Source organism: Colletotrichum spaethianum, assembly GCF_022836535.1.
Source record: "Colletotrichum spaethianum MAFF 239500 DNA, contig07, whole genome shotgun sequence".
NCBI classification, from domain to species: domain Eukaryota; kingdom Fungi; phylum Ascomycota; class Sordariomycetes; order Glomerellales; family Glomerellaceae; genus Colletotrichum; species Colletotrichum spaethianum.
Genome location: NW_026054777.1, coordinates 1103587 through 1128885, shown reverse-complemented (window position 1 = coordinate 1128885; position 25299 = coordinate 1103587). Strand labels below are relative to the sequence as shown.

General features: G+C 54.4%; 5 protein-coding genes across 5 annotated transcripts; 2 read left to right on the top strand and 3 right to left on the bottom strand.

Moving 5' to 3' along the window:
• Positions 1-1473: 1473 nt before the first annotated feature.
• On the top strand, positions 1474-2103 carry ColSpa_03738 (uncharacterized protein; the record flags this gene model as incomplete). Its single annotated transcript, XM_049269950.1, has 1 exon — positions 1474-2103. One exon carries the CDS (start codon positions 1474-1476, stop codon positions 2101-2103), a length of 630 nt encoding a protein of 209 aa, XP_049125907.1.
• Positions 2104-10948: 8845 nt separating this feature from the next.
• Positions 10949-11888, top strand: ColSpa_03737 (uncharacterized protein; the record flags this gene model as incomplete). Its single annotated transcript, XM_049269949.1, has 2 exons — positions 10949-11135; positions 11230-11888. 2 exons carry the CDS (start codon positions 10949-10951, stop codon positions 11886-11888), a joined length of 846 nt encoding a protein of 281 aa, XP_049125906.1.
• Positions 11889-12515: 627 nt separating this feature from the next.
• On the bottom strand, positions 12516-14084 carry ColSpa_03736 (putative transporter; the record flags this gene model as incomplete). The annotated part of the gene is made up of 1 exon (XM_049269948.1): positions 12516-14084. The coding sequence occupies one exon, from the start codon at positions 14082-14084 to the stop codon at positions 12516-12518; it is 1569 nt and encodes a 522-aa protein (XP_049125905.1).
• A 2389-nt stretch (positions 14085-16473) lies between these two features.
• ColSpa_03735 (zinc metalloproteinase nas-7) lies at positions 16474-18015 on the bottom strand (the record flags this gene model as incomplete). The annotated part of the gene is made up of 1 exon (XM_049269947.1): positions 16474-18015. One exon carries the CDS (start codon positions 18013-18015, stop codon positions 16474-16476), a length of 1542 nt encoding a protein of 513 aa, XP_049125904.1.
• Positions 18016-22399: 4384 nt separating this feature from the next.
• On the bottom strand, positions 22400-23698 carry ColSpa_03734 (uncharacterized protein; the record flags this gene model as incomplete). Its single annotated transcript, XM_049269946.1, has 2 exons — positions 22400-23467; positions 23519-23698. The coding sequence occupies 2 exons, from the start codon at positions 23696-23698 to the stop codon at positions 22400-22402; spliced, it is 1248 nt and encodes a 415-aa protein (XP_049125903.1).
• Positions 23699-25299: the final 1601 nt, after the last annotated feature.

The following is a 25299-nucleotide window of genomic DNA, read 5'->3' as shown; positions in this document are numbered from 1 at the left end:
TGACATACAGCATACCCAGTACACCTCAAAACGTAATTGTAATCGTGGACCGTTTTAGGAACAATAGTCCGCAATGTTCCGAAGGAGCAAAGGGCTGTATTCTGCGGAGATCCCGAATACGTTATATTTGTCAAAAGGTCTGCTAACATTCCAGGGCCTTAGGAATGCATTAGCCCAGCCCCGGCCTTCGGGCCGCGACAGGCACATACATAGTAGGCCACCCAAAAGCGCTGACAAACTAGACGAACGGACTTTAGAACGCCTTTACCTGCCGGTTTGCCTCTTAGTGTATCTCGGTAGTTATCATCTTCCCGTGTAGCATCTGCCTCTGCCGCTATCTCCGTTGTCTGGTGTTCCTCTAACTCACCTCCCTATCGGTCTTCTAGCCCATACACTGGAAGGCCTAGCTAGATTACGTGAGGGAATTGTGTCTGGGGAAAAGAATGGAAGATCACAGAGGAGACAAAGACTGTAAATGATTAGAAAGACCCTAGTAATAAGGCTACATGATAGCTTGTGTGCGGATGCCCTCGTTCGATTAGATCATGACAGTTCACAACGCCATTGTCCGTCTTAGAAGGAACAATTTTCGCTTCGGTCCCTGTCGATGATTTCGGGCCGCGGTCTGGGCCAAATCTTGCCGGATTCTGAATGATGCAAAAGAAGGAATGTGACGCTGGGAAAAACGACGGAAGGGTGCAAGAGTGTTATAGTAGAACGGCCTCCTAGCCCGCCGACCTACCCACACCTGCACGGATTGCTGATGTTCAATAGGTCGAGACGTAAATCTGGCAACGCAAACAGCAACGTCCACCCTGGGGACTGCAAATCGTCAACGTCAGGAGGACCGGAGGCAAGAGGCCTCTCCAGTAGCAGTTTTTAGTCGTTCCGCCCGTGTAAGGTCGAAGGCATCTGCTGAACCGGTCAGCTGCGACGATCTCGATTGGACCCTGATGACAGAGGGCCCCGCAAAACAAGAATCTCTTTGACGCGCGACTGAATGCAGCCACCCCGGCGCACCCGGAACCGGCCTCCTCGCTGCGTTCTGGCCCAACTCCTGCGCACAAGGCCAATCACCTTCCCGATACGTCGTTGCGATTAGCCTAGCCGTGGCTTCGAGGGTCTGGGGAGCTTGGATGAAAAGGTTAATGGCCTCGATGTTGATGGGGGGAGTGAGACATCTGGCAAGGAAAAGTGTCTCGGATAGGCTTTGCGGACGGCGCCAGGTTCGTCAACAGACCGACGATCCGAAGGAAAGTGAGGATGGGAGTAGGCTGATGGACGCGAAGCCGCGGACGATTCGATATATAAGATCCTCGCCTCCCCCTTTTGATAGTAAAGAGTCAGACATTCTGCCAACGTTTTTCACCAGCGGAATCAACAAAGCCTTGAACTAAACCGAAGACTTTCTATAAACCCGACTCGATCGTCCTCCCCTCTACGAGTGACTAGTCGATATTCATAACCGTCAGCATGCGCTTCTCCACCTTCCTCGCCGGCTTCATGGCCGTCTGCGCCGTCTCAGCCATCCCAACAAGTATCTTCTTGCCGGTCGGCAACCTTCCCTCCCAGCCAACCACCAGCACCCTCGTCCTCAAGGACTTGGACACCCTCAACACTGCGATTACAGACCTAGGAACGGCGGTCCAGAATATCATCAACTTTAAGAAAACCAACATCGGCAATGGTGTCACCCTCCTGACAGCTGTCCTCGAGAAGACCATTGCCTACCAGATCGCTACTCAGACAGCCCGGCTCAATGCCCAGGGCATCGCCGGAACGTTCAGTCTCGATGATTCTGTCGCCGTTATCAACCAGCTCAAGAACGTCATCTACCCCATTCTGAAGATTGCCACAGACTTGTTGAACACCGCGAAGACCGTGGGCGCTCTCGGCACCAACACTTCCATTGCAGGTTCCCCGGTCAATATCCTTTCGCCTCTGGGTCTGACGAACTACCTCGAACTTATCAAGACAGATACTGCCGGCTTCACCACCGCTCTTCTGTCGTACATTGATCCCACCTTACAACCCAACGCCACCGCCGTCACCAACAACATGAACAACTTGTTGAATGTCACCTACGATTTCTACACCACCTGAGGTGGCTGACGGCATGAGACGACTGGCATGAACTGCAAGATTGACGAGGAGTTGCTTGGATATCACTTTTTTTTGTAGCCAGAAAAGCGAGGCACTGGGTGTGACGGGTCATGTCTTGTTCCATTTAAGGAGTCTTACATGCTTTTTCTTTAGTAAATTATACCTTTTGTTGGAATAACAGCACCAGCTGGTTGTACGACACGCACGACTCAGGGACACACATCATGGCCGAGGGCACAGACTGGAAATTCGGCCCTCGGTTATCCATTGAGGGGATCAAAAGTATATTCATGCCGAACTGATTCAGGGACGTACGAGATCATATATCTCGTGTACGAAAGCCAAGTCTTGTAGTTAGGAAGATAATCACGGAAAACACATCTTTGGTTCACCCTAACTTTTAACCCGAGTACGATCGTACAAATGGGTTCTCTCAGGAAGAGAGAATCCATTCAACACCTTTAATACTTCATACCCATGATGACTTCCATAACGGTGGTTGTATTCCATCTCACTCACTATACCCTTAGGAATAAAATCAAACTTACCAAAAGTTTTGACAGAATCGGACGTGTATCTGTTGAGGCCATTGCGCGCGACGCTGACACTTACACAAGCCCACGTGGAGGCACTAGCCTCTCCAAAAAGCCGGAAACAGTGGCCTGGGTCTCTCATTATACCGCTTGCCGTGATAGAACAAGTACATAAAAATTGTAACATGGAACAGCTCCAGGTTGGCACCTGTTGTACTGTATCTGAAAAGTCCTTGCGTCCAGAGAACTGAGTACAACGTGCCAAGTTGCTCGTCCTCGCCGCACTAGAGCAGTGTATCAAGTACAGCAACTTATCTGTTCACTTGCACCAGGCTGACTTAACTGTAAACTCACGTTGATAAGATGAGAGCAAAAAAAGGGGTAAAAATGGAGATTGATGTCTTCGGAATAGAGGTGGAGGGTGGAAGCGACTTCCAAGCGCTTGGGGTTGTCAGCCCTCGGCTTTAGTGTACGTTTTCTCTGCAACGTAGCTTTTCTGACGCTTGCGTACGGTAGACTAGAGCTATGCCTATACCCTATATCTCTACCCTGAGGACAAGATACGATCTGAACACGGAACAATGCAGACTAGATTGTTATTTTTCATCTATTTGATTTCTCCTTCTTTCCCATACGGTTATGTCATTATGCTCTTACTTTACAGCACCTGCTTCTGCAACACTTTTTCTCTGATCCTAATCAAAAGTGTTAATCAGCAACGGATGCGTCTTTGTCAATATTAGCATACGAACTGTCAACCATGTTAGCGTATTTCATCCCACAACCTTCTGAATGTCCAGATAAACTGGCATCACGTAGTCCCGTATCTTTCTAAAAGGTGCTCCCCGCACATTTGAATAGTACTGACAAGTGAGTATATTAGTCTCCTGCTTTTCTCGTTGATAGGTCGCGGGTAACGTCCCATCTCCTCCGTCGGACATCAAAAAACACTCCTACTACGCCGGTAAACGCCGGGCCCCTTCAGTCGCCCTAGGCTCCATTTCTATTGGCTACGTTTGGCTACAAAAGGGACGGCATGACGCAAAGTTCAAGATGCGAAAACGATGACGACCGCTCGCTGGTTGGTTCGTTGTGAGTCGCAGTTCGAGTCAGAAATCCGATTAGAAAGGCATCTGACTCGGATCTGGGTCCGAAAACTTTTATTTTAATCACCCGGCCTCAGAAACACCTGGCGTAGAGCAGACTCAGTGGTGAGAAACACGGATAGGCCCACGGACCACTTTGACAAGGCAACATTTTTCATGCTTTTTCGAGAGCATCTAGTGTATAGCCGTGATCGCGGCCGATCAGAGTCTTTGGAACCGGCTTGACGAGTCGAACTCCACCACAGCGGCGGATATGAACCGCCTCTATGTAAACAGTTGTTGGTCCGGCGAAAATGGCCCTTCCCACCAGCCAGATTGTTGAGTGAAAGCGAAAGTACAATGTACTACGATGGCTATGCCTATGAAGTCCATGCATGACTCGAGCATCGCCGTACAGAAGCTCCATACACTCGCCCCTTGATCATGTCAACGACTAGACTCATTGTCAACGCGCATGACGGAACTAAAGCGCCATTTCGCCCATCGTGTCTATCGCGCTCTGTAGGGCTACGTGATTCACACAAGTCCATGTGGAAAGCTTGCTTCCGATGCTTAACTTGCACGCCCACTTGCCGTCGGGAAAAGACCGCAAGTTTGGATAGAGTCGGGGCTGGGAGGGTGCTGGGCCAGCACGCACTGATGCCAGCTTCGGCCAGATGTCCGGCCTCTGCCATGCTTTTCTCTGTGATGGTAGTCCCAATCGAGCGTCTTGCAGATGTTCTACAATCATGAGTCGTTACATGGTCGATAGCTATGACGGTACAAGAAAGACAGGGACACCCTAGAATATTACTGATCCCCATGCTCTGCTCGCGTTCGCTGTTTCTTTCGTCGTCTTTGACTGTTAGTCTTGCCCTTACCGTTGTATGCCGTTTTTCTACACACCTTGAACATAGGGGGGGCTAAAAAGACGGAGACGAGGAGGCATATGAGGACAAACAGACAGTGTCATCACCCGTATGAATTCGAAGAAGGAAAATGGGCTTCACAGAGCACAACGAACCAACGCGGGGCAAGCTGTCTATGGAATGGCAAAGCCTCATTACATGCATCATTCTTCCCTCATGCGTTAGCAATCAGCACAGAGCATCAGACACAGCTCATCATGTCACCTCGGAAGGCACTTGAGAGTAAAATCTGCTCGGTCTCGACGCGACGGTAAAATTACCGTGGCTTGTCAAATAGCGATAAGCACGCGTGGAAGGCATCTTCCAGAATGACCGGCCAAGCTAACCCAACCCACAGAAACTAGAAACTCCGACGAATTCGAGCAGACTGGAAAACACAGGAGCCGAGTCTGACCGCAACTGGTCTTACTGTTTAAGTTTATAAAAGTGAACCAGGCAATCTTGGCGGGACGTAGCGGGACACAATGGTCAATTGCCATTCGGATCATCATCGCCGTGCAGCAGGACATCGACCTGGGATTCAGATTAGGTTTAGACCGGCAGCTCGGCGATAACCAGATAAGCGGCGCTTGTCTACTTGCTGGGACAGCCGCTAGTTTTGGCAAACCGCTCGGGGGTGGATGTCGAGAATTTTGACAAAGTGCCGGGAGTTATGGAGTTACGGCTGGTCTCCGTGCGCTGACGCGGACAGCGATGGCTCTTGGCGCGCGGGGCAGTAGCATGTTAAGTTTTGCGCCGCTGCAAAAGAGGTTGCAACAAAACTGCATTTGGCGGTGGGAGGTCGTGGATGGTGTTCGAGTCGTTCGAGAGCCGGCTCGTTTCACCAAAACTCCCAAGACAATTCTCAAAGCATTTGGCTGCCAACCGCAGGGAGCGCCTCTCCAACATTTTGTCGCTTTTCATTGTGCCGGGCCAGGGATGAAGCATTTCGTCATTGTGACAAGGAATAGGCTCCGAAGGGCCGAGGGATGGGGGTCGCTTTAATGGCGGGCTGCGGGAATTAGGATGGACTGTTCCGCCAGACCCTGAGCCAACATCAGCGAAGACGGGACGCCGACAAATGCCCAGGGCCGTTGGATCGGCAGGTGCACTGGTGTGAGAGACCGTGATTCTGCACCTGCGGGCTGCTGACAAGGCCGGCTTCTTTTGAACGTCCTCCGGTCTCCGTGGAGCGGTATCCGGGGGGCCGAGTCAGGGGAACGCAGGGGGGCCGGTATCGAGGAAATGGGGATAACAAGACGGAATGACAAGACGGTCAAGACGGTGACAAGAAGGGGCGCCAATTTGTCTCTTGGCCAGGATCGCCCGAGGAGGACCGTGGAGATGTTGAGAGATTCCTGGGCATAAGTCTTGGCTTTTGGGAGGAGACGGAGTGCCCGAGAGGAGTGACTTCAAGCGGAGGCCTCTGGCGGAGAAGGAGGAAGATCTTGCACGCTTTCTGGGGCACCAACCCCCGCTTTTCCTTCCCACCAGTGGTTCTCTTTTGATCTTGGCGGAATGTCGACCTTGGCGGTAAAGCTGGCCTTGGCGAAGAGTCATGGAACAAAGTCGTCCAGTGTGAGCTGGTCGCTCGCTGTAACTTGTGACCCGCGTCTGCGTCCTGCATTCCTCTGCAACCGCTCTGCTCTGTTCCGTTTCTGCTACTGTTGCCGCCTGGGAATGTGCGTCTGGGCTTGACTCTGCACGTCTGCACCCTCGCCTCCTCGAGCAATTCCTGTCGCCGGCTGGGCTGTAGTGTATGTAGTCTGTAATCCAGGGGCCTCTCCTCGCCAGGGCGGCAAAACGTGCGGCGTTGTGGGCTGAAGGGTCCACCAATGCATACATAGTACATCGTTCATGGTCCACGGCACGATAGGCCTGGTGGGCGAAAGGCAAGATGTGTCCGCAGATCGGGCAATACACTCCGATAGACGGCCGGGTTAACACCGATCTGGTGGTAGCCACCGCCCTATCAGACAAGACCGAGCATAGTGGTTGACGGCGCGTCCTTGTAGGCAATACACATATGGAGATGGATGGCGACTGCGGGATCAATCAGTCTGTGTCAAAGAGGCGAGAGGGAAGGGTAGCCCATCAGTCGGCGGGCCAGGATCACGGGGGTTTTGGCTGCACGAGGATGAAAGAAGATCAATAACCGTCTTGCAGGCGTTGCGTTGCGGTAGAGGCCGGGTTGTCACCAAAAAGATGCTCCTCTCCGCTTGGCAGGCATGTCTCAGACGTTGAGTTGAAGCTGCTGATGATGGGCACCACCCCAACCTCTCTAGTGCCACCCACACCGTGTCTAGTGCCTGGCCAACTCTCCACCGCTTTGCAAAGTGACCGTGGAATTTGCGCGTGTGCATCGTGATATGGACAGGGTGTTTCTTCATGCCGTGCCTGTCTGGTGTCTGTCATCCGAGTGGGTACAGCTTGTCTCAGAGGAGGTTTGTGCATGTGCGAGGTCTGGATGAGCCGCAAGAGGCCGAATGAAAGACGCTGTGAGAGACCCTTACAGGTCTGGACGGATGGTGGTACTCCACGGTAGAGGCGATTAGTACCGGGTGAGATGGGCGTATCGGATACGATGGAAGAAATGTTCGTAAAGTTGAAAATCCAAGTAGGCGATTTTGCCAGCCCACAACAGACGTGTACTGTACAGTAAGAAGTCGCTCAAACGGCGGGACAGCGTATTGCAGGTTGAATCTGTGACTGGTTGGCTGGGCCGGACGAGCGATGACAGGTCGAAATGGAGCAAGCAAGCACGATGCATCTCCATCTCTGCACCCGCATCCGCCTGTGCAAGGCCCATCATTATCCCGGTCGTCGACCCATGCATATTATGGCTCTGCCACTCTCCTGCGGCGGAGACCACAGACCGGAGCAGCGACCGATGCCATTTGGGGCACGCCAGCTTGCAAAGGTTGACGGTGATTGGACGGGGAGTGGTCTTGAGGAGCGAGCAGTCGACGACGAATGAAAGAACCCTAGAAACCGTGCTGGACGCCCCTCCATGAGCATGTTGATGCGGAGGCAGCACGGTGGGATGGTTGGTGATCGGGTTTGGACGAGGGACATGGATAAGGACGATTATGAAGCGTCATTTCATACACTGGGGGCGATGCTGGACCGATGAGAATCGTACAGGGTTAGGAGAATGATGATTTCGGAAAGCAGAAGACGAACATCGAGTTGTGTTCGCGTTGGAAAGGCAGGCAGGCATTCCGTCCAATATGACGATGAACACACACATCGAGGAGGACCCGGGAGGAAACGGTACGTACCCTGGTAGCTCGAGCAGAGGCAAGGTACATGTTTGCACGCAGCACTGCGGAAAGATACTTGTAGAAGAAGCGGACCCGCGAGCGGTCGAATCATGACGTCGGAAAACAGCCGGCCGCTTGGCGGGGTGGGGCACCTGGAAGAGCGAATCCAATGACAACGGCCGTGGCGGCCGGTGCCTTCTTCTTTCCTCTCCTTCGCCGCACTTTTTCGCCATCACGCCTCATTTTCTTGGACTATTTGGCACTTGCTGTGTCCAAGAGCTCTTACCGTCTGGCCTATTTTTCTTTCCTTCTTTCCATTTCTCTCCCTCACTATCGAATGGAGAAGGAGCTCTCGCCGGCTCGCTCGCTCGCTCGCTCACCTCACTGGAGCTTGGCAAATTCTCTCGGCGTCGTCGATGGAGCAGGTTCAGAGTCCCCACAGAATTCTGCCTCCATTATTGGACGCTCTGTCGAATCTGGCTCCAGGTTTTTCTCCCCCGGCCTCTTTCCCCGACAGATGCCCAGAACCATGGAACGTGCCAATGGGAAGTAATTGTACGAATACATGCTATGTACTGATGGCATTGACTGCGAAAACTGTGGGCATTCACAATTCACATCCAGACCTTGACCAGGATCCCCCCCCTTCGGCTTCCCAAGCCCATTCTTAGTGTATGCTCCCCCATGCTCCCTGTTCTTGGCTTGCCCTGTCCCGGCCTGTCCAGTGTTGTCCCGTCCCCATTATTCACCGTCTCGTTTGGTGTTTCTCTGGCTGCTGCTGCTGCTGCTGCTGCTGCGGCGGTGCTTCGAGCGCTAGCAGTAGTCAGTGAAGCGGCTTGCTGGGCGGTGATGTTCCGTTCCATCGTTCAGTCCCTTTCTCTCTCTCTCTCTCTCTCTCTCTCCCCCTTCGTTTGCCCCCTCCTCGTCCACCGTCTAAGCCCAGCCAGCCAGCGACATCACACCCAGACCAAGTTTCTCGGCGCTTCTCGTGGTCTGCTGCTGCTACCTTGTGCTCTGTACGGAGAGGGAAGACTTTCCTTTTGCCCTGCTTTCTTCCTGCCCTTGGCTTGTTTGATGCCTGGACTCTGGGCCTGTTGTCTGTTGTCTCTTATCTGCTGTCCAGTCCTGGCTTGCATCAACCTTGGCTTGCCTCTGTCGCGTTAAGCATCCTCCCATCAGTCGCCCTGGTGTCTCGTTCTCTCCCGTATCCTTCCCGCCAACCTGGTCCCGACCCCGTTCCATCCATCCCACCATCTTCCTCCCCCCGTTCACCCATCTCATCCCGGCCCTGTCCACAGAGTACCTACCGTCTGTCCAGATCCAGAAGCCTGCCGACATTTTCCCATCCATCCATCCATCCATCCATCCATCCATCGCGCAGGACGGAAGACATCCTTCCATCTGACTGGGCAGAGAACAGCAACAGGAAGCGTCTCCGCCCTCCCACCATCCCGACCCAGACGCCGCCAGAGTGGAGGTTGGAGTGGGAGTGCCCTGCTCGTCCCAACGTCCCCAAAGAAGCGCCGCCGCCCTAAACTCAACTCATCTCTCGCAACCTTGACACCGGGAACAACCTGGACCTTGACTCCCAAATCAACCGAACCAGACCAAAACCGAACCCGCCCACCGACCGGTGCCAACTCTCCGTCAAGCTCCTTCCTAGTCCGCCAACTCTCCGTCAAGCTCCTTCCTAGTCCGCCAACCCGCCAGCCCAATCTTCCAACAGCACCGACGTTCTGCGCCCCAGAAACCAACGTTGCTGTCGCATTTGCACTGGGACGGAGGAGACAGAAAAAAGAGAAAAAGAGAAAAAGAAAAAAAAAGAGGCACCCCATTTGCTGCTTGCTCAGTGCGCAGAGCCTTTAGCTGCTGCCGACTCCAACCCTTTGTGACGTCGATTGGCGAAGAGCAACATCGCCTCGACCATTACCGCTCCTCTACCATATTGCTAACCCGCTGTCGTCCTCTCGCCATTACTCTTCCGCTGCCAAACGACCAACACACACGACCGCTCGCGCCGTCCCGGAGTTCAACACCGACATCAGCACTGGTATCAAACCTTGCTGCATCCCATTGCACTGCACATCGTGCTCTTTGCGACGAAGGCTTCGCAGCACCCCAAACCACCCCCCGTTCCACCGACTCCATCACGACGACGTCGACACGATCTCGCGATTCCTCTCCCTCGAGAGACCCCGTGCCCGCCGACCCCGCCGAATCCAACTCCATACCGCTCGCCAATCTCCAACCTGCTGGCTCCAACACGCCACCACGGCGGCCCGACAGCCCTTCGGCTCCTCGTGAGGCCCCGGGTCAGCCAACGAGGCCTCCCTCCCCCGAACCCAAGGGGTCCAAAACCCTCACCTCGTCGTCGATGGCTTTCTTGACAAAGAATATTTGGCCCAAAGATGGGAGGAACAGATCGCATGTCCCGGCCATGCCGGTGTGGATTGCAAGCGTTAGGGTTCTGCAGCTGGTAAGGTCCCTGTTCCCCGATTAAACACATGACGGCCCGGCTCGAAATTGACGTGCCGTGGAGGCACGGATACACTCCCCAGGAACAGGACATTGACGATTTTGGAACACTAGGTCCTCGCCATTGCGACTTTGGGAATCACCGTATACGGTCTCACTACCATGCAAAAGGCGACGGGATATCGCAGGATAACGGTATGTCGAACCACTCCTTCACCATCGCTAGGGGCGTCGCGCCCTGTCGGCGCAAGTGTCGACCCGTTGCTGACCGTTTGTTTGTTTGTTTCTGGCCACAGTCCTTCAGCGGCACAGAGGGTTTCCGTACGTCACACCATCATCAACCCGTCCACTCTCTCATGGCTCGATACTGACACTGCGCATAGCCTTTTCGTGGTTTGCCTTCGCCTGGACCTTCTCCTACTTGACGTGGCTGGGCGTTGCTGTAATGTTCATTCCCGTCATGTACAACTGCTGGGTACATCTGTAGGACATATCCCACCTTACATGATCCCTAAGCGCTTCGACTGACCTACCTGCGTAGCGGCCTCGAATTGCTTACTGTCGTGTTTTGGCTTATTACCATGGCCCTCCTGGCCAGCCATGCCGACGATCTCGACTCCCTCGACGCATTCATCGTGACGTTTGGGCCAAAGTACGAGGTCTATTACAAGATGAACGTTGAACCTTTTGCACACGGCTTCGTAGCCGCTACCTTTGCCGGCACCGCCACCTCAGTCGTTAACTTTGTGCTCTTCGTCATCACTATTAGTGTGTTCGGTGCGTATTCCCCCTGGTATCTCATGGTTGATGCCCGCGTCTAGAAGCCCCACCCCTTTCCATTGACCTTGACTAACCAATGTAGGCCGCGCCCTCCATGCCCTGCGCAAAGCAAACCTAGAAAAGGCACCTAGCACGACCGACTCGCAAAAGACGATCCAGGCTGAAGGGGACAAGATGATCGCCTCGCCGCAGATGACATCCGCCGTTCCGACTTATATCCATTGGAACAGCCAATACCCTCCCCCGCATCACCCTCAGGCCTATCACTACTACGGCCAGCCATACACGCAGTCACCGCACTCGCAAACGAACCCTACACCGCCGACGTCCGTTCCACCCCACGGATTCCAACCGGCATACTTCCCCAGCAGCCAATGGCCACCACAGCCCCCTCAACAGCAACCGCCACCTGAGGGCGGCGTCTGGCCGGCTCAAAACTACGGCATGTACCAGCAACAGGTTCCTATTGCGCCCCAACACACTGGCCAGTCTGGCAGCAATATGGGCTCGCCTCAGTTCCCCATGGTGAACCCAGTGGCAGCTACCAAGTCGGATCTCCAAGGTGTCTATTCGACGCCCCCTCCAGGAACCGCACACCCCGGACACCCGCCACAGCAACACCCTCCGAATCAACCGCCGGCGCCCGGCACGACACAATCACCGGCCGAGCTGAATGATGGGCGTGGGGAGGAGAACATGCCGGCGGAGCTGCCAAACAACCCCCCTAGATCGCCGAGGTGAACAGTCTCTACACAAAACAAACCGAATACGGCGAGTTTTGCCTCTATGATATTCAAGGCATATGGAACAATGAAATTTCAGGGATGATTCTATGGCGTTTGATTTGGACGTGGCGAGAGACATGCATAGAAAACGGGCGTTTTTGAGGGTCCGGCGCAACTGCCAATATGCTCGGATAGCATGGCTGGGATTTGATTGACATATCTTTTCTACTACACAGGGGCCATCGCACCTATTTATGATCAACGGATGCGCCAAATCGCGATTAAAAACGAACAGGAGGGGCGGGCTCCATTTCCGCGCATGCATGGTTTGCCTTGGTTGTACTTCTAGTTAGATTGCCATCGCCTCTGTGGGATGTGTGGTACATGTTGCTTAAGTTCATGATACCCCAACGTACGAGTCGATCGGGAAGACCATTTTTAGGCGTTTCGCCCATGGCATTCTCATTTCTATTGCTTCAGTGCCTACAGACGTCGCTGCCTATTTTGCAAGTCGTCGAGTGAGTACTGCGGAGATGTGCCCGTGGTCCCGTGGCAACTCCCCGGATAAATATGATTACGACTATATATTACAATTGGATTGAATGGTTGGCATCATGCACAACATACTGCGGAGACTCGCGATTCAATAAACGTAACGGAAGTACGGGTTTTCTTTGTCCGTCAAATCCTGGAAGGCCAGCTTCGCCCTATCCTCCTCATCGACAGGCAGCGCGGCCCGCCGCTTGTTCTCGCTCCAGAGGACGTAGTACAGCGCGCCCGACGCGAGGATGCAAATGACGTAGCAGATGATGAGCCCCAGCCACAGCTCCGGGTAGTGCCTCGCCTTGCTCTGGGACTTGACCAGCTGCGGCCCGACGATGTTGCCGACGCAGTAGGCCACGAAGATGGTCGCCGCCATGAAGCTCTTCTTGGTGTGCCCCGCGACGTTGGACATGCCGAGCGTGATGATGAGGCTGACGACGCCGCCGAAGAAGCCCGTGATAGAGTACCCCACCACCGGCGCCGCGGCGTGGTGCGTCCACTCGGAGCGCCAGATGAGGGCGCACCCCGCGATGACGGGCAGGCAGCAGGCCACCAGCATGAGGATGCGGACGTTGCGGAAGCGCGTGCCGAGGTAGCCCGTCAGCAGGATGACGACGAAGCAGATGCCGCCGAGGGGGAACTGGAAGAGGATGGACTCGAGAGAAGTCCAGCCGAAGGTCGAGACGATCAGGGGCCCAAAGCCCGAGACGGCGCCGTTCATGGTGTAGGCCGAGGCCATCATCAGCGCCACGAGCCAGACCTTGACGTCAAGGAGGGCTTCCTTGAGCTGGTGGGGCTTGAACTTTGTGCAGCGGACGCCGGTCTGGCCGAGGCGCAGGCGCTCGACGGCGGCGAAGCGCTCTTCGGCAGTGAGGAACCACGCCGAGACGGGCGAGTTGGGCAGCGCGAAGCAGAAGAGGCCAAAGAGGAACGTGAGGCAGCCCGCGAGGAGGTAGATGTACTGCCACGGGCGGAGGGCGCCGGCGCGGATCTGGGCAAAGGCGTAGTTGAGGGCGCCGCCGATGATGGTAAAGAGCCCCGTCGAGGAGAACCACCAGCTCTGGCGGAGGGACTGCTCGGCCTGGGTGTAGCAGCCCGAGACGATGCACATGAAGCCCGTGGGGATGATGCTCTCGACGAAGCCCAGGAAGAAGCGCTGCGCGTAGAGGCCGCGGTGGGTGGTGACGGCGGCGGTGAGCATGCAGATGCCGGACCAGAAGACGACGACGGCGCCGAGGATGCGGCCGATGTCGAAGCGCTGCAGGGCGTAGGTCATGGGGTACAGGCCGGCGAGCATGCCAAAGTAGAAGAGGGACGTGGCCCAGGACAGGCGCGAGGTGTCGACGCCGCCCGACGGCAGGGGCACGGAGAGGCGCAGGTCGGTGGTCATGCCGAAGAGCACGGCGGAGCCGAGGATCGCCTTGTCGTAGTAGACGAGGCCGTAGCCCACGATCATGGCCGGGATGAGGAACCAGTCGATCTTGCGGACGGCGCGGGCGGCGACGGCCGGGTCGTAGGGTTGCGTGTGCGTGCCGACCATGGCGAGGGCGTCGTCGTCGCCGGCACGGGGTGAGGAGGAGGAGACGGCCTCGACGTCCGCATCGGGTCCGGGGGTCAGTGGCCCCGGCGCGGGGCCGGAGGTGGCGGGGAAGTCCTTTTCGGGGGCCATTTGCGGGAGCGCGTCGCGTGTGCGAGTGTGTAGGGCAGGATTGCACCTTGTTTCCCCTTTCCGGCTCCTGTTTTTTGAGTTGGTGTATCTTATGTGTGTCTGAGCGGTTTCTTTTCCCAGACTTGACACAGCAAAGGTTGAGGACCCAAGGTAGGGAGGGGGGGTGTGGATGAGTGAGCTGAACTCTCGTCGGCCGTCGCTAGGATGGTCTCGTTGCGGGAGGGCCGGCTCTATTTTTGCGCTGTTTTGGAAAAGCCAAAATCGCGTTCTCCTGGGCGAGCGAGGAATTGATGGGCTGGGCTGGACGGGAGGGGTGCAGAGTTTGGAGCGGAAAATTTCGTGAGCGATTAATCATTTCTCGGCGATGTCGAGACTGCAGCGACGACGGCGGAATGATCCGCGGAACCACCAAGACCTAGGAGTAGAACAACCCTTGGCTATGTTAAGATTTTTGGTACGTAAGGTGTGATTAAGCTCTCGAGATTATGACTTGCCCCCCACCACATCGCGATACCCGTCTCGAGGCCGGCTACGTCGTTTGGAGGACGTCCCGGGAGAAAGGGTAAGGTGGCCGAGGGCTTGGCGAGCCGAAAACCATCGCACCAGCCGTCCATGCTAGACTCTGTTGCCCCTAACGGGTATGGCAATCTGGATTCCGCTAGACGGATCTGGGGTTGGCGGGCTTGATCAAAAACTATGTAGCTTAATGTTGCTCGCTTGGAATTAGATGGGAAAGACTACGATTGGACAGGGGCGAGTCGTCTAGCTGGGCTCTGGGTAACATTGGAGACGGGGAGGCCAAGTTCGGTCGCGGGAGGTATGTGGGAGCAAAGAGGGACTGTGGGATTAAAGGTGGGGTGAGCGGCGGTGATTCGATTGAGTTGGCTGATTGATTGCCTCGGGCTTCTTCACAGGAATCCCTTATGGATCAAGTTGGAATCAGTGAACCGACGCAGTTCATTCTGGGTCCTCCGTTTCTCGCAAAGCTTGTGAGCGACTGGCGAGGCAAGTTGTCTGAAGTGTGTGTGAGCTATTGGACGGTGTGAGAATTCGGAGACTCATCCGAAGCGACTGAGAAGATGCTGAGTGAGACGCCTTTCATTCAGTTAGGGCTTCAGATGGAAACCTGGCCATCATCTCACCATGTTCTCTCGTTGTCCTCGTCACAGCAATCCGGCTCTATCGTCTACCACAAGAGACGACGTCTCATAGTGAAACATGGACGCCATGTGGAGGGTATGAAGGCAGAGGATCGCCTCATGAAGCCAGCAATCACTACGAGATGGGATCTGAACAACCATCGTTTGCGGCCATCTCTCCGATTGAAGTGAGATTGCTGGGTCCGCCACTGTCAGTCACAGCGAAATGGTCTTTATCGAGTGTTCTCTAAGGAGAGCGAGTAGATCGCTAAGAAGCATAATCTGCGATGGAAACAGCGTTCGCAAGTGGATGTCCTGGCTAGCAGACAGTTTACGACTAGAGCGCCTCAGCAGTTGAAGCCCGATCATGGAAAATGTGGTAAAATTCAATCCAGAGGCTCTCCGGTTAAATGACTATCCATCTGTGGATGAAGGGCGAGAAAGTAAGAGATGCATAAATTGGTTCACAGTGTTCACCGATTCATAATCGCCACTTTGTGCAAGTCAACTCAGTGAGATGACATAATTGCTCAGTCCAGGTACGTACTTTGTACCCCATCCATCATCGATGCGAGCCGCTTTCCGTTCTCATCCCCGAACGGCCGTCCAAAGCTTCCCCCAGACATGGACCGACCGCGACCGCGGACCTCGTCCTGCCACGACTACATCGCGACATGAGCGAGACACCACACCACCTTTCATGCCCTCCACCAGAATCTTTGTTGCAAAACCCTCTTTCGCAGGGCACCCTGCGGCCCATGCTGCCACGAACTTCGAAGCCTGGACCAGTTTTGGCTTTCCAGGAAGACCGCCCTTCGCTCCTTCGAATGCCTGGGACTTCGCTGTCTCTTTCAGTGGCTGTCTGAGTTTGGCCAGCACCTGAGTGCCGACTGAGTGCCTACAATGATATCGGGAGGATATCGCAAGGCCGTTCACGTTGACTCGACTTACGCGGGGGAAGGATTTGACATTGGCATCGTGTTCATCAGACAGCTCACCGGGGAGCAGAATGAAACAAAAAGAAAAAGATGTACGTATTAGTCGCAACAGTCCACCATCTCGGTATCTTCCTTTTCCTGGGTATCCAGGCTCTTCTCATGCCTTGTCTTGTGATCCAGAACCGATTCCGTCCGCCATAAATACACGCTGTTGGCTGTGCCAATATTAACACTAGGTTACTGTGACGAGCCGCTCCCTTCTCCGACGTCTTCTTCGCCAGTCCTAGGGAGGGCTGTGATTAAACACTAGGCTCATTGGAGCTTGGCCGCCTCTCTTTCGGCCTTACTCTCTTTCCACCATTTCTGTTCTCGCTTGATTGCGTATTCGATCCAAAACCTCGCAGAGACACCCCAGATTATGATCCACCCAAACAGGACACCCAACGTGGAGCCAAAGGCACGTTCGAATTCGAGGTTCCAGATCATGGCCGCCACGTAGCCAATGTAGCATGTGCACCCGCCGATCCAGAACAAGGTCAACTCTAGAATCATCTTGCGAAACATCATTGACTTCTCGTACCGCTCAACGTACTTCTTGCGGAATTCCCGGTTCTGCGCTCCGTCGACGGCGAAGAAGTCCTCGGCCGCGTAGTAGACGATGGGCTTGAGTCGCGAGCCTTTCGGGTCCGAGTTGATGCGGAACGGTATTTTAATCGGGATCAACGTCAAGAAGGCGATGACGTCCAGGACCATGAACATGAAGGCGGGAGCGTACAGGTACAGCCACTCGACGACAAAAGGCTCGTAGACCGTCGTCGAGCACACAAATGGAACCAATGCCGCAATGAGGCCGAGGGTGTACACCCAGGTCGTGGCGTCCAACTCCCACCAGTGCTTGGAAAGCAGCGGCGCGCATTCTTCCCAGCGAGCAATGAGGCGGTACACGCGCACCACGAGGATGTACACTTCGCCGAAACCGAAAGCAATAATGGCAAAACCGAGGATTCTGCTCTCAATCGTCTGCACGGGAGGTAACCCGCACTCCACGCCCGCATCGTACGCACCCTGACAGGCGGCGCGGCGGTCGTTGCGTCGTGCACGCAGCCAACTGTAGTAGATGCAGACCGGCAAGGCGAGATCGAAAAAGAGGATGACAAAGGGGCCAATGGAGATGGAGATGTGTTCTGTCCAATCGACGTACTTGGTCAACGGCTCGAGTTCGTCATCATCGGGGCCGTCCTCGCCAATGCCGGCAAGAACTCCAGGGGTTGACGGGTCAGTCGTTGTCTTGGGCACACCATCCCGCCCGAGCATCTGCGCCGTGCTCTCGCTAACGGCGGTGATGGTGGAATCGCGGAACGCCTCGCGGTTCTCGTCACCAGGGCCCCGCTCTCGGGCAATGGCCGCATCCGAGGCTGCGGTGGGAGCGTCGGCGACCGGTCCTCCTGGTGCGGACTCGCCGGTTACCGCGGCTTCCTGCGATCCTCTCCTGCTGCCCTGCTGCGAACCGCCCCGACTGCCTGCTTGCGAGGGCGCTTTGTTCGACGGCGCCCGGCTTCCCGGTTGCGATCCCGCCACGACGGCTGCCCGACTTCCCTCGCCTTCACGCGATGGTTTTCTGCTGGGCGCTTTTTGCGAGCCAGGTTTGCTGCCATTGTCGACCCCGGCATCCTCACTTGGTGCTCTGTCTTCGGATGGATGGCTTTTTCCCGAATGCGAGGTACTAGGTACCTGCTCCTGAGGCGCGTCCTCGAAGCTTGCCTTGGACGACGTTATCTGCTCGCCTTCGACGTCGCTGGTGATGTCGGCAGCAGCGCCCGACGGAGCGGCTGGCACATTGCTTCCCGACTGCATCGGTGCGATGCTGCGATTCTGGATTCAAGTAGGAGATGGGGAAAAGAGGAGTGAATGAGCATGAGAAAAGAACGAGAAAAACGACAGCTCTTTTGCGCGCGCGCCAAACGAACAGCAACGACGATGGATATTCTCAATGGCTCGGTTGTGTAATGGCAGAACCAGAGCTCGCTTTAGTCCTCCAACCATACAGAGCGAGCGGCCGACTACTTCATATGGAAGGGTGCTTCACTGGCCAGGTGTGGTGGCGCGGATCCCCCAAGCGCACGTCCACCCACCGTCGCAACACGAATCATGAGGGAAGCATGAATGCATCGCGACTTCAGACGGATGCCTGACCGGCCGGTCCCTGGTTTCGAAAACGTGCCCAGGTGATATCTGAGCCAGTTCCACAGCATGTTCCTTTTCGGGCCCCGAGCAGCAGCCAGCAGTGTCCTCGGATAACTCGACGGACGAGAGGCTCTTCCTTGTGCTGGACGCCGTCCGTGGCGCGTGATTGGCATGGGTCGTGAAGGGGTGCTGGATGTGGTGGGTGGCTTCTTCCCTTCCTCGCAAGCTTTGTCCGGCATTAACCTAGATATCCACCTCAACCACGGCCGCCAGTGCTCTGGACTCCCTTGGACCACGTTTGCCCGCCCGTCCTGGTGTGGGATGGGAAAGATCAGACAGTGAGGGGGGAAAGGAGCGGCGTTTCGCTGAAAAGACGCTTCGTTTTGGGCCGGCGGCCATCCCCTGTCAGATGTCCAGGCCAAGACCTCTCAGTTCTGTAAGACATAAACGTTGTTTTCCAGCATCTAGCCACAACCGGAAAGTGAACTCTCGGAGGATTTGCCTCTCCACGATCGGCGACGGACTCCGTTGCGGAACAGCGATTAGCTCCCGACACAGGGGCCGACCCTGGCGTTTACTCTGGTGCAGGCCGGGGTGCGCACCACCTCAGGTTCAGCATGCCCATTGTCTTTCGGCTCCTGAAAAAGAGCCACTGCTGGACTCGAGGGAGCCGATGAGCCCTGGGTCCCCATGTTCTTGACTCGAGCCCAGAACCGTTGATGCTCGGCCGCGTTCGGTTCTAGCGTCAAACGCTAGTGCGGAGTCAAGTCCGTATATCAGAGCACACAGCAGAGCATGGCAGAAGCGACAGCAGAGCGCATGCACGCCGTGTTCAACCGATCAAGGCATATTGAGCTGAAAGAAGATCAAAGGGGAGCTCTGGTCATGGGCACAAGTTGCATACAGGCCAGAGCTGGCCGATGCCAAGCAACAGCTCATCCCAGAGCTGCTCCAGGTTATGCTGCGACATGCGGCAAGATGCGGCATCAAAGCGCATACCACGCCAACTCGCCCTCCCATTGCTCTTTAAGCCCCGTTACCCCAATTTTGCATTTCCCCATTGTACGAGACTCTCCCATGTTTCTTCTTCTTTCAATGCAGGCATGCCTTGACTTTCGCCAAGGTTCTGCCCTGTGCCCTCCAACGCCTACTGCTGCGGCGGTTGTGGTCTGACCCTTGCGATCGAATCGTTCTAACGCTGTACCTTGTGAGCTGCTGCTTGTCACAACCATGAACCTGGTCCCCCTCTAGACCCTTTCCCGCTAGCTAGCCCTCGTTTTTCCCACGTTCCGGTCAAGGTTGGGAATCGAGACTAACGCAGCGAGAGCTACGCTTCGGCCCTGTCTTTGGCCTTGTCAAACAGTGGCCGAATCAAACGTTTGCTGAAAGGATGCTGGATTATCGTCGGTCAGATACAACGGGCAGCATCCGAGTGCCCGAGTCTGCCCACCCGGGCTTTGCATGCTCATCTCCGCACGATCTGGCCTGCTGTACCAGTGATGAGGACCACATTGAAAAATGGTACGGTTTATGTCGACACAGCACCTCCTCCTTTCTCAAACCGAACTGGGATTGATGTCTTGATGATACCAGTTAAGCAACATGACTCTCGCACCATCCAAATGCAACCCCCTCCCTTTTTTCCCCCCTATGTTTAGGAGAAACCACGCTTCGCCCCTCGCCCAATGCCGGCCAAGGTGACCTGGTGACGGCCTGACCAAGGATGCGCCAGTCAACCCGTCGGTGACTTTTCCCGCAGCCTCCAGTAACTCCACTAACGGGGCCCTCGGACTATTCAACTCAAGTTCAAGGGCTCTCTCAAAGGGGCCCTACGGGCGCTCGCTCGTGGCTGGCGGTCATCCTCGAGAGTTCGAAAGAGCGCTTGCAATGGATAGCCCTGACTAAGCGACACACCATCCTCGTTTGACTGACGCCGCATCCCGTCAGCGTCCCCCTAGCCGCCGCGCCTATAGGCTGTCAGGAGTCATTCCATCAAACCTTCGAGGTCGTGCCTGAAGCCATCTACTTTTGCCGGCTTTCACCGATGCAGACAACCCTTCCCCCTTGGTCTTGCCATGCAAGATCAGTCCTGCGTACGTCTGCAAATGCAAACGGCCCGCCGGCTCGAGATGTTGTCGCATTCGCAGCATGCCAGCTTCAGACGCCCCACCGCGCTCGGTCGATGATGACGCAGCGGATGCTACTCCTGACCTCCTGACCTCTTTTTTTGAGGCCCTCACAGGCAATGGAGAGAGATTCCAAACCCGTTCCACGGTCGTTCCACAGAGATATCGATGCGTGAGTTCCACAAGGGCATTGACCCCTCCCATTCGGAATTTTCTAGACGGACGGTAGAAGGAACACCAACCGGGCACCCGGTTTGCAAAAAACCCCGTACACTTTAACACTGCGTACTATCCACTCTCAATGTTGGGTGACCTCTGTTGAAGAACAGAACAGCATATGAAGGCCATGAGCTCTTTGATAAAGACATAATAATGTAAGATTAGAACGAAATGTACTTTACTGATATTTTATTTGAATTTTAAAAGTCTCATATAGTAACGTAGTGCATGCCTTTCTAGGTGTGCGGGTTTTTGTGCAAACCGGGTGCCGGGGTGGCTGTGCCGCATTCACGCGTGGACGTGGGACCATGCGAATCTTTTTTGTTTTGGGAAAGCCTGCGCTACTCCCTGTCAGAGCACCACTACGCTGGGTCCGTCGTTACATCGTCAAGGCTGAATGACCTGCAGGTCCGGCCTTGTTTGATGTAGATTCGCGCTAGAACGGACGCCTCGGATCTGCAACCGGCGCCGGATCAAAAAGGTTGAACCCACTGCAACACGAGTGTCTGCTGTCATGTGAAGTGAATAGGCTCTTTTCGGTCCAACCCACGGACGATTCGTCGCTTCGTCATCTTTCTTGCACGGGGCAGGCGATCTTTGCAAACCACGTGCTGGTCTGGATCGACTGTAGCGCGTGCTGCAACGGCTCGGCAAGGCCTCTCGACATGTTGAGGCGATGTGTCTGTGGGAGATTCGCGAGGCCGATTCATCGGGCGCCCCGGCTGCGGCTCTTTTTACGACGGCGACAAATGAGCGTGGCTTACCCTCGGCATCGGATATGAGTCAGGCTTGTTCGTCATTGATCTCGTCGATTGAAGAAATGGGATAATCAAACTAAGGAGAACCCGTAGCTCACGTTTTCTTTCCATATCCAAGGGCTTCTCTACGGCTTGTTCACGATCTGTACTCGTGAAACTATCTCGTTGCTATTTCTATCCCACGGCTTCATCAACAACTACGACGACTTCTAGCCAGCACCTCAGGGCCATGCATGTAAGTGCGTTTGATGTCTACAGAAGTATGATATGCACAGCTTAGGGGTGTCGACTATGCCGTGGACAATGCAGAGCATTCGCAGCAGCCAAAACATGACTTTCTCGCCTTGGACATCGCCCGCTGGTTGTTCTCTAGACCCAAAGGCATTGTAGCCGAGAACATAATTTCGGCAAAGGTAGGTTCACGCTTGTCTGTGGAAGCGGCAGCAAGGTTGAAAGAGGGGCAAAGGCGCTTTCTAACATGTAGGTAGTATCTGTGAAGATGAGTTGCCTGGATATTGCGATGATGTCGTTGGTAAATGAGCGATCATCTTTTCTGCCGGCTGTGCTGCCCCATGCAGTACTCTTTGCCACGATCCGCATCGTACTGTGGATGCCACGTTGAAACAGGTATGATGATCTCGGCGCGAAACATACGACGGAACTGGTTCCGAAGTTTGACGGCAATACACTGGGTGACAAAGTTAGCCCCTTATATCCCAATACTATCAATGGACATCGTGTTTAGAGGCAAAAGTGATCAATGACGTGAAGTGTTGAAATTAAAGGGAGAAGACGGGCTTTGCCAAATTGAGTGAACATGGAGCGATGGAGATCTCGGCGTTATGAATTTCACTTTAGGCGACGGGTGATTCTTTCTTCAGTATCAGTGTGCTTAACATTATACCATTAAGGGCTCTTGGATGGGATGTAAACACTCATATTGGTAATGTATCAAACATTATGTCGAGTGCCTGCAATCCAGCCACAGCAACGAGCATCTTGAACAGTCGACAACCATTGTAAGTTTGTATATTCGTCTTGTTTTCCGTCGTCAAACGGCGAGAAATCAACCGGGCAAACTGTGCCAGCCTCCGGTAACTCCCCAGACACGAGATACTTCCGAATATAACCCACGGTACATTGGCTAGGCGCATTGACCGAGCAATGTCCAACAGAGTCCTGCTGCAACAGTCTAGCACCCTCGAAGCCAGCGATGTTCAGCTTTGTGCCCTCAAGAGGCGCGACGGGGTCCATCGAGTTCCCAATGAAAAGCATCGGGACCTTGGTCTTGCCTCTGAACGGGCCGTCGAAGCGCCATTTTGGCCGGATCGGGTACCCTGCGCAGACAAACATCGACGACAAAGCAAATGGACCACCGAAGAGCGGGCTTTGCCTCTTGAGGCCCTCGACCCACGCAATCGATTCGGACTTTGTGGTGTTTCTAAAGTCGGGGCTATCAGGGCAGTAGACCCCAAAATTGAACTCGGTCCAAGATCCTTCGCCCATGTACTCAGTGACACAATCTGGAGTGCGGCATCCATCGGTCGAAGTTCGCAACTTGCGAGACGGGAGCATATCGAAGATTGCTGGGGCGATTGTGCCGTTGATCAGCCCTGCCAAGGTCTCTACAAGTGTGACCCAAGTTTGCGATCGGTACGGACGGTACAAGGATTTGAATATCGCCTGAAAGAGGTGTGTCTCGGCAAAGACTTCGGGAAACAACATGTCTTCTTTCGAAACCACGATCGGGTGGGTTTTGAGGTCGCTGAGAAGCTTGTCGATCGACTGCTGCATGGCAACAGGGCCTTTCTCGTCATATAAAGCGCACTTCTCCGGCCCAGCGGCATAGCAGAGATTGAAGAACTCGTGCCACTCCCTTTCCGTGTCGATGAGGTAGCCTTGGAACTTTCCCGACGCATTGTCGACCCAGTCGCCACATCCGTCAACAATCATTCGTCCAACGCGTTCGGGATAGAGACTTGCGAAGGTGCCGCCGAGGAAGGCGCCGTAACTCATACCCTACAAAATTGTTTAGACAAGGTCAGATTTTATCGAATAGCCACTTCTTACCCAAAATTGCAAAAGCTCATTTCCCGGCTTATACCGCAGAGCTTGTGGCAAGACAGCAGTGCTGCATCCTTTTAGATCATGCGTCAAAGCCACCCTTGCCCTCTTCTCTCTCTCCTTGCCACTCTTTTTTACCATGGCAAGCATGTCGCGTGCAACAAACGGCGTTCTAACCGTGCTCATGGCCAAGGCTTTGGAGGTAGCGTTTCCAGGGTCGCACAATCTTCCAAGCGAGAGGGTCCTTGCCCACGACTGGTTGAACAATCGGCCAGAGACATCGACGTTGTCTTAAACAGATCCAAGTTGATGCCGCAGCTGACGAGATATTGGGTCCTCAAAGCATGATATTCGCGGGGTCGACAAGTCCACTCCTCGTGGATCAAAAGACACGAGGTCAAAGACCTTACCGTCAGACTCGTTGCCATTGATAACAGATAAGAGATGAGCGTTCAACGACCCCGTCAAGAAGCCTACCCCCTGACTACCTGGTCCGCCTTTAAAAAAGTAAGCACTTTTCCTAGCAGGCAAGTGAATACAGCATACCTGGTTTGAGGTAGACCTCACCACCGTAACGAGGGTCAAGAATTGAGACGTTGGCAGGTTGTCTGATCATGGCTATTGCGACCTCATGATCAAGCCAGTGTTCCTCTGGAGCCGTCCAATCCATGGGAAGTAGTAGCTTCGCACATTCAAGTTTCTCGAAGCATGGCACATAGACCAGGTCCCTCGATGGTGGAAGAGCGTCCCAGTCAAAGTCCAGCTTGTTGTAGTTGTTCTGCAGGGAGGGTGTTGCAAGCTGCTGTCGGTGCGTGGGTGCCAGCCTCAGATCTAGACCATGCAGCAAGACATTTCCGCCTAGAATTACGACACTACCGAAGCCTAGAATTGCCGCTGCCCATTTTCGTATGTTTGTTGAAGATCTCCCACAAAGATTCGGGGCTGAGTTGGGGATCGCTTTTTCGCTCATGGCTAAGTACTTGGTCGTTGGATAAAGCCAAACCGATTGGTCCTGAAATGAGACTGGCAAAATAGTAAGAAAGAAGGCTTTCCACTCTCTTATTACCAGAACAAAGATAGATTCGACTGGGTGTCTGAGAAAGGGGTTTTTGGAGGATTCGGACCAGTCAAAAGACGCGTCAAGGCAGCATCACAAAATGCCACGGGCTCCTTTCGCGAATCCTTTACCAGCAGGGTTCTGAATCCTTTCTAGTAAGTATCATGGTACAGCGAGCCCATCTGGTCAGCGGCGCGGGGTAGGTAATGCCCGTCTTATATTCTTTTCTTAGCTAAGATTGAGGGGATGGAATCAAGGACAGGAACGAAGGGGAGAGAAGCACATACCATAAATAACAAGAAGAGGTATTGAACTGATCTAACTTCGAACGAGACTGATTATGGCATAGCAGCACTTGGGGATTGAAACTGATCAGAGCCTTCACCAGTGTATGCCAGAGATTGAGAACTTCCCACCGAAACCGCTGAATTACATAGAGAGCATAGAGAATTTTAATGTTTCGAGATAATTAGATTTGGAGATGGGCCTTGTCTGAAGCGACTCGCGTTTTGTCGTCAATGATCCTAGGCTGGGCTCTCAACCGTAAAAAGGTAGGGTTTTAACTCAATCATCCTCGCCCCAGGTTCAATCAATGCCAACCAGAAATAGTATTGCGCCCCTACGCGTCACCATGGGCAGTACCAGCTGCACTCAAAGAGTGTCGGCTTGTTGACGTGCGCGTTCGTATCGCTTCAAACAATCCTCAGAACCTTGGCCCAAGAAGGAAGCA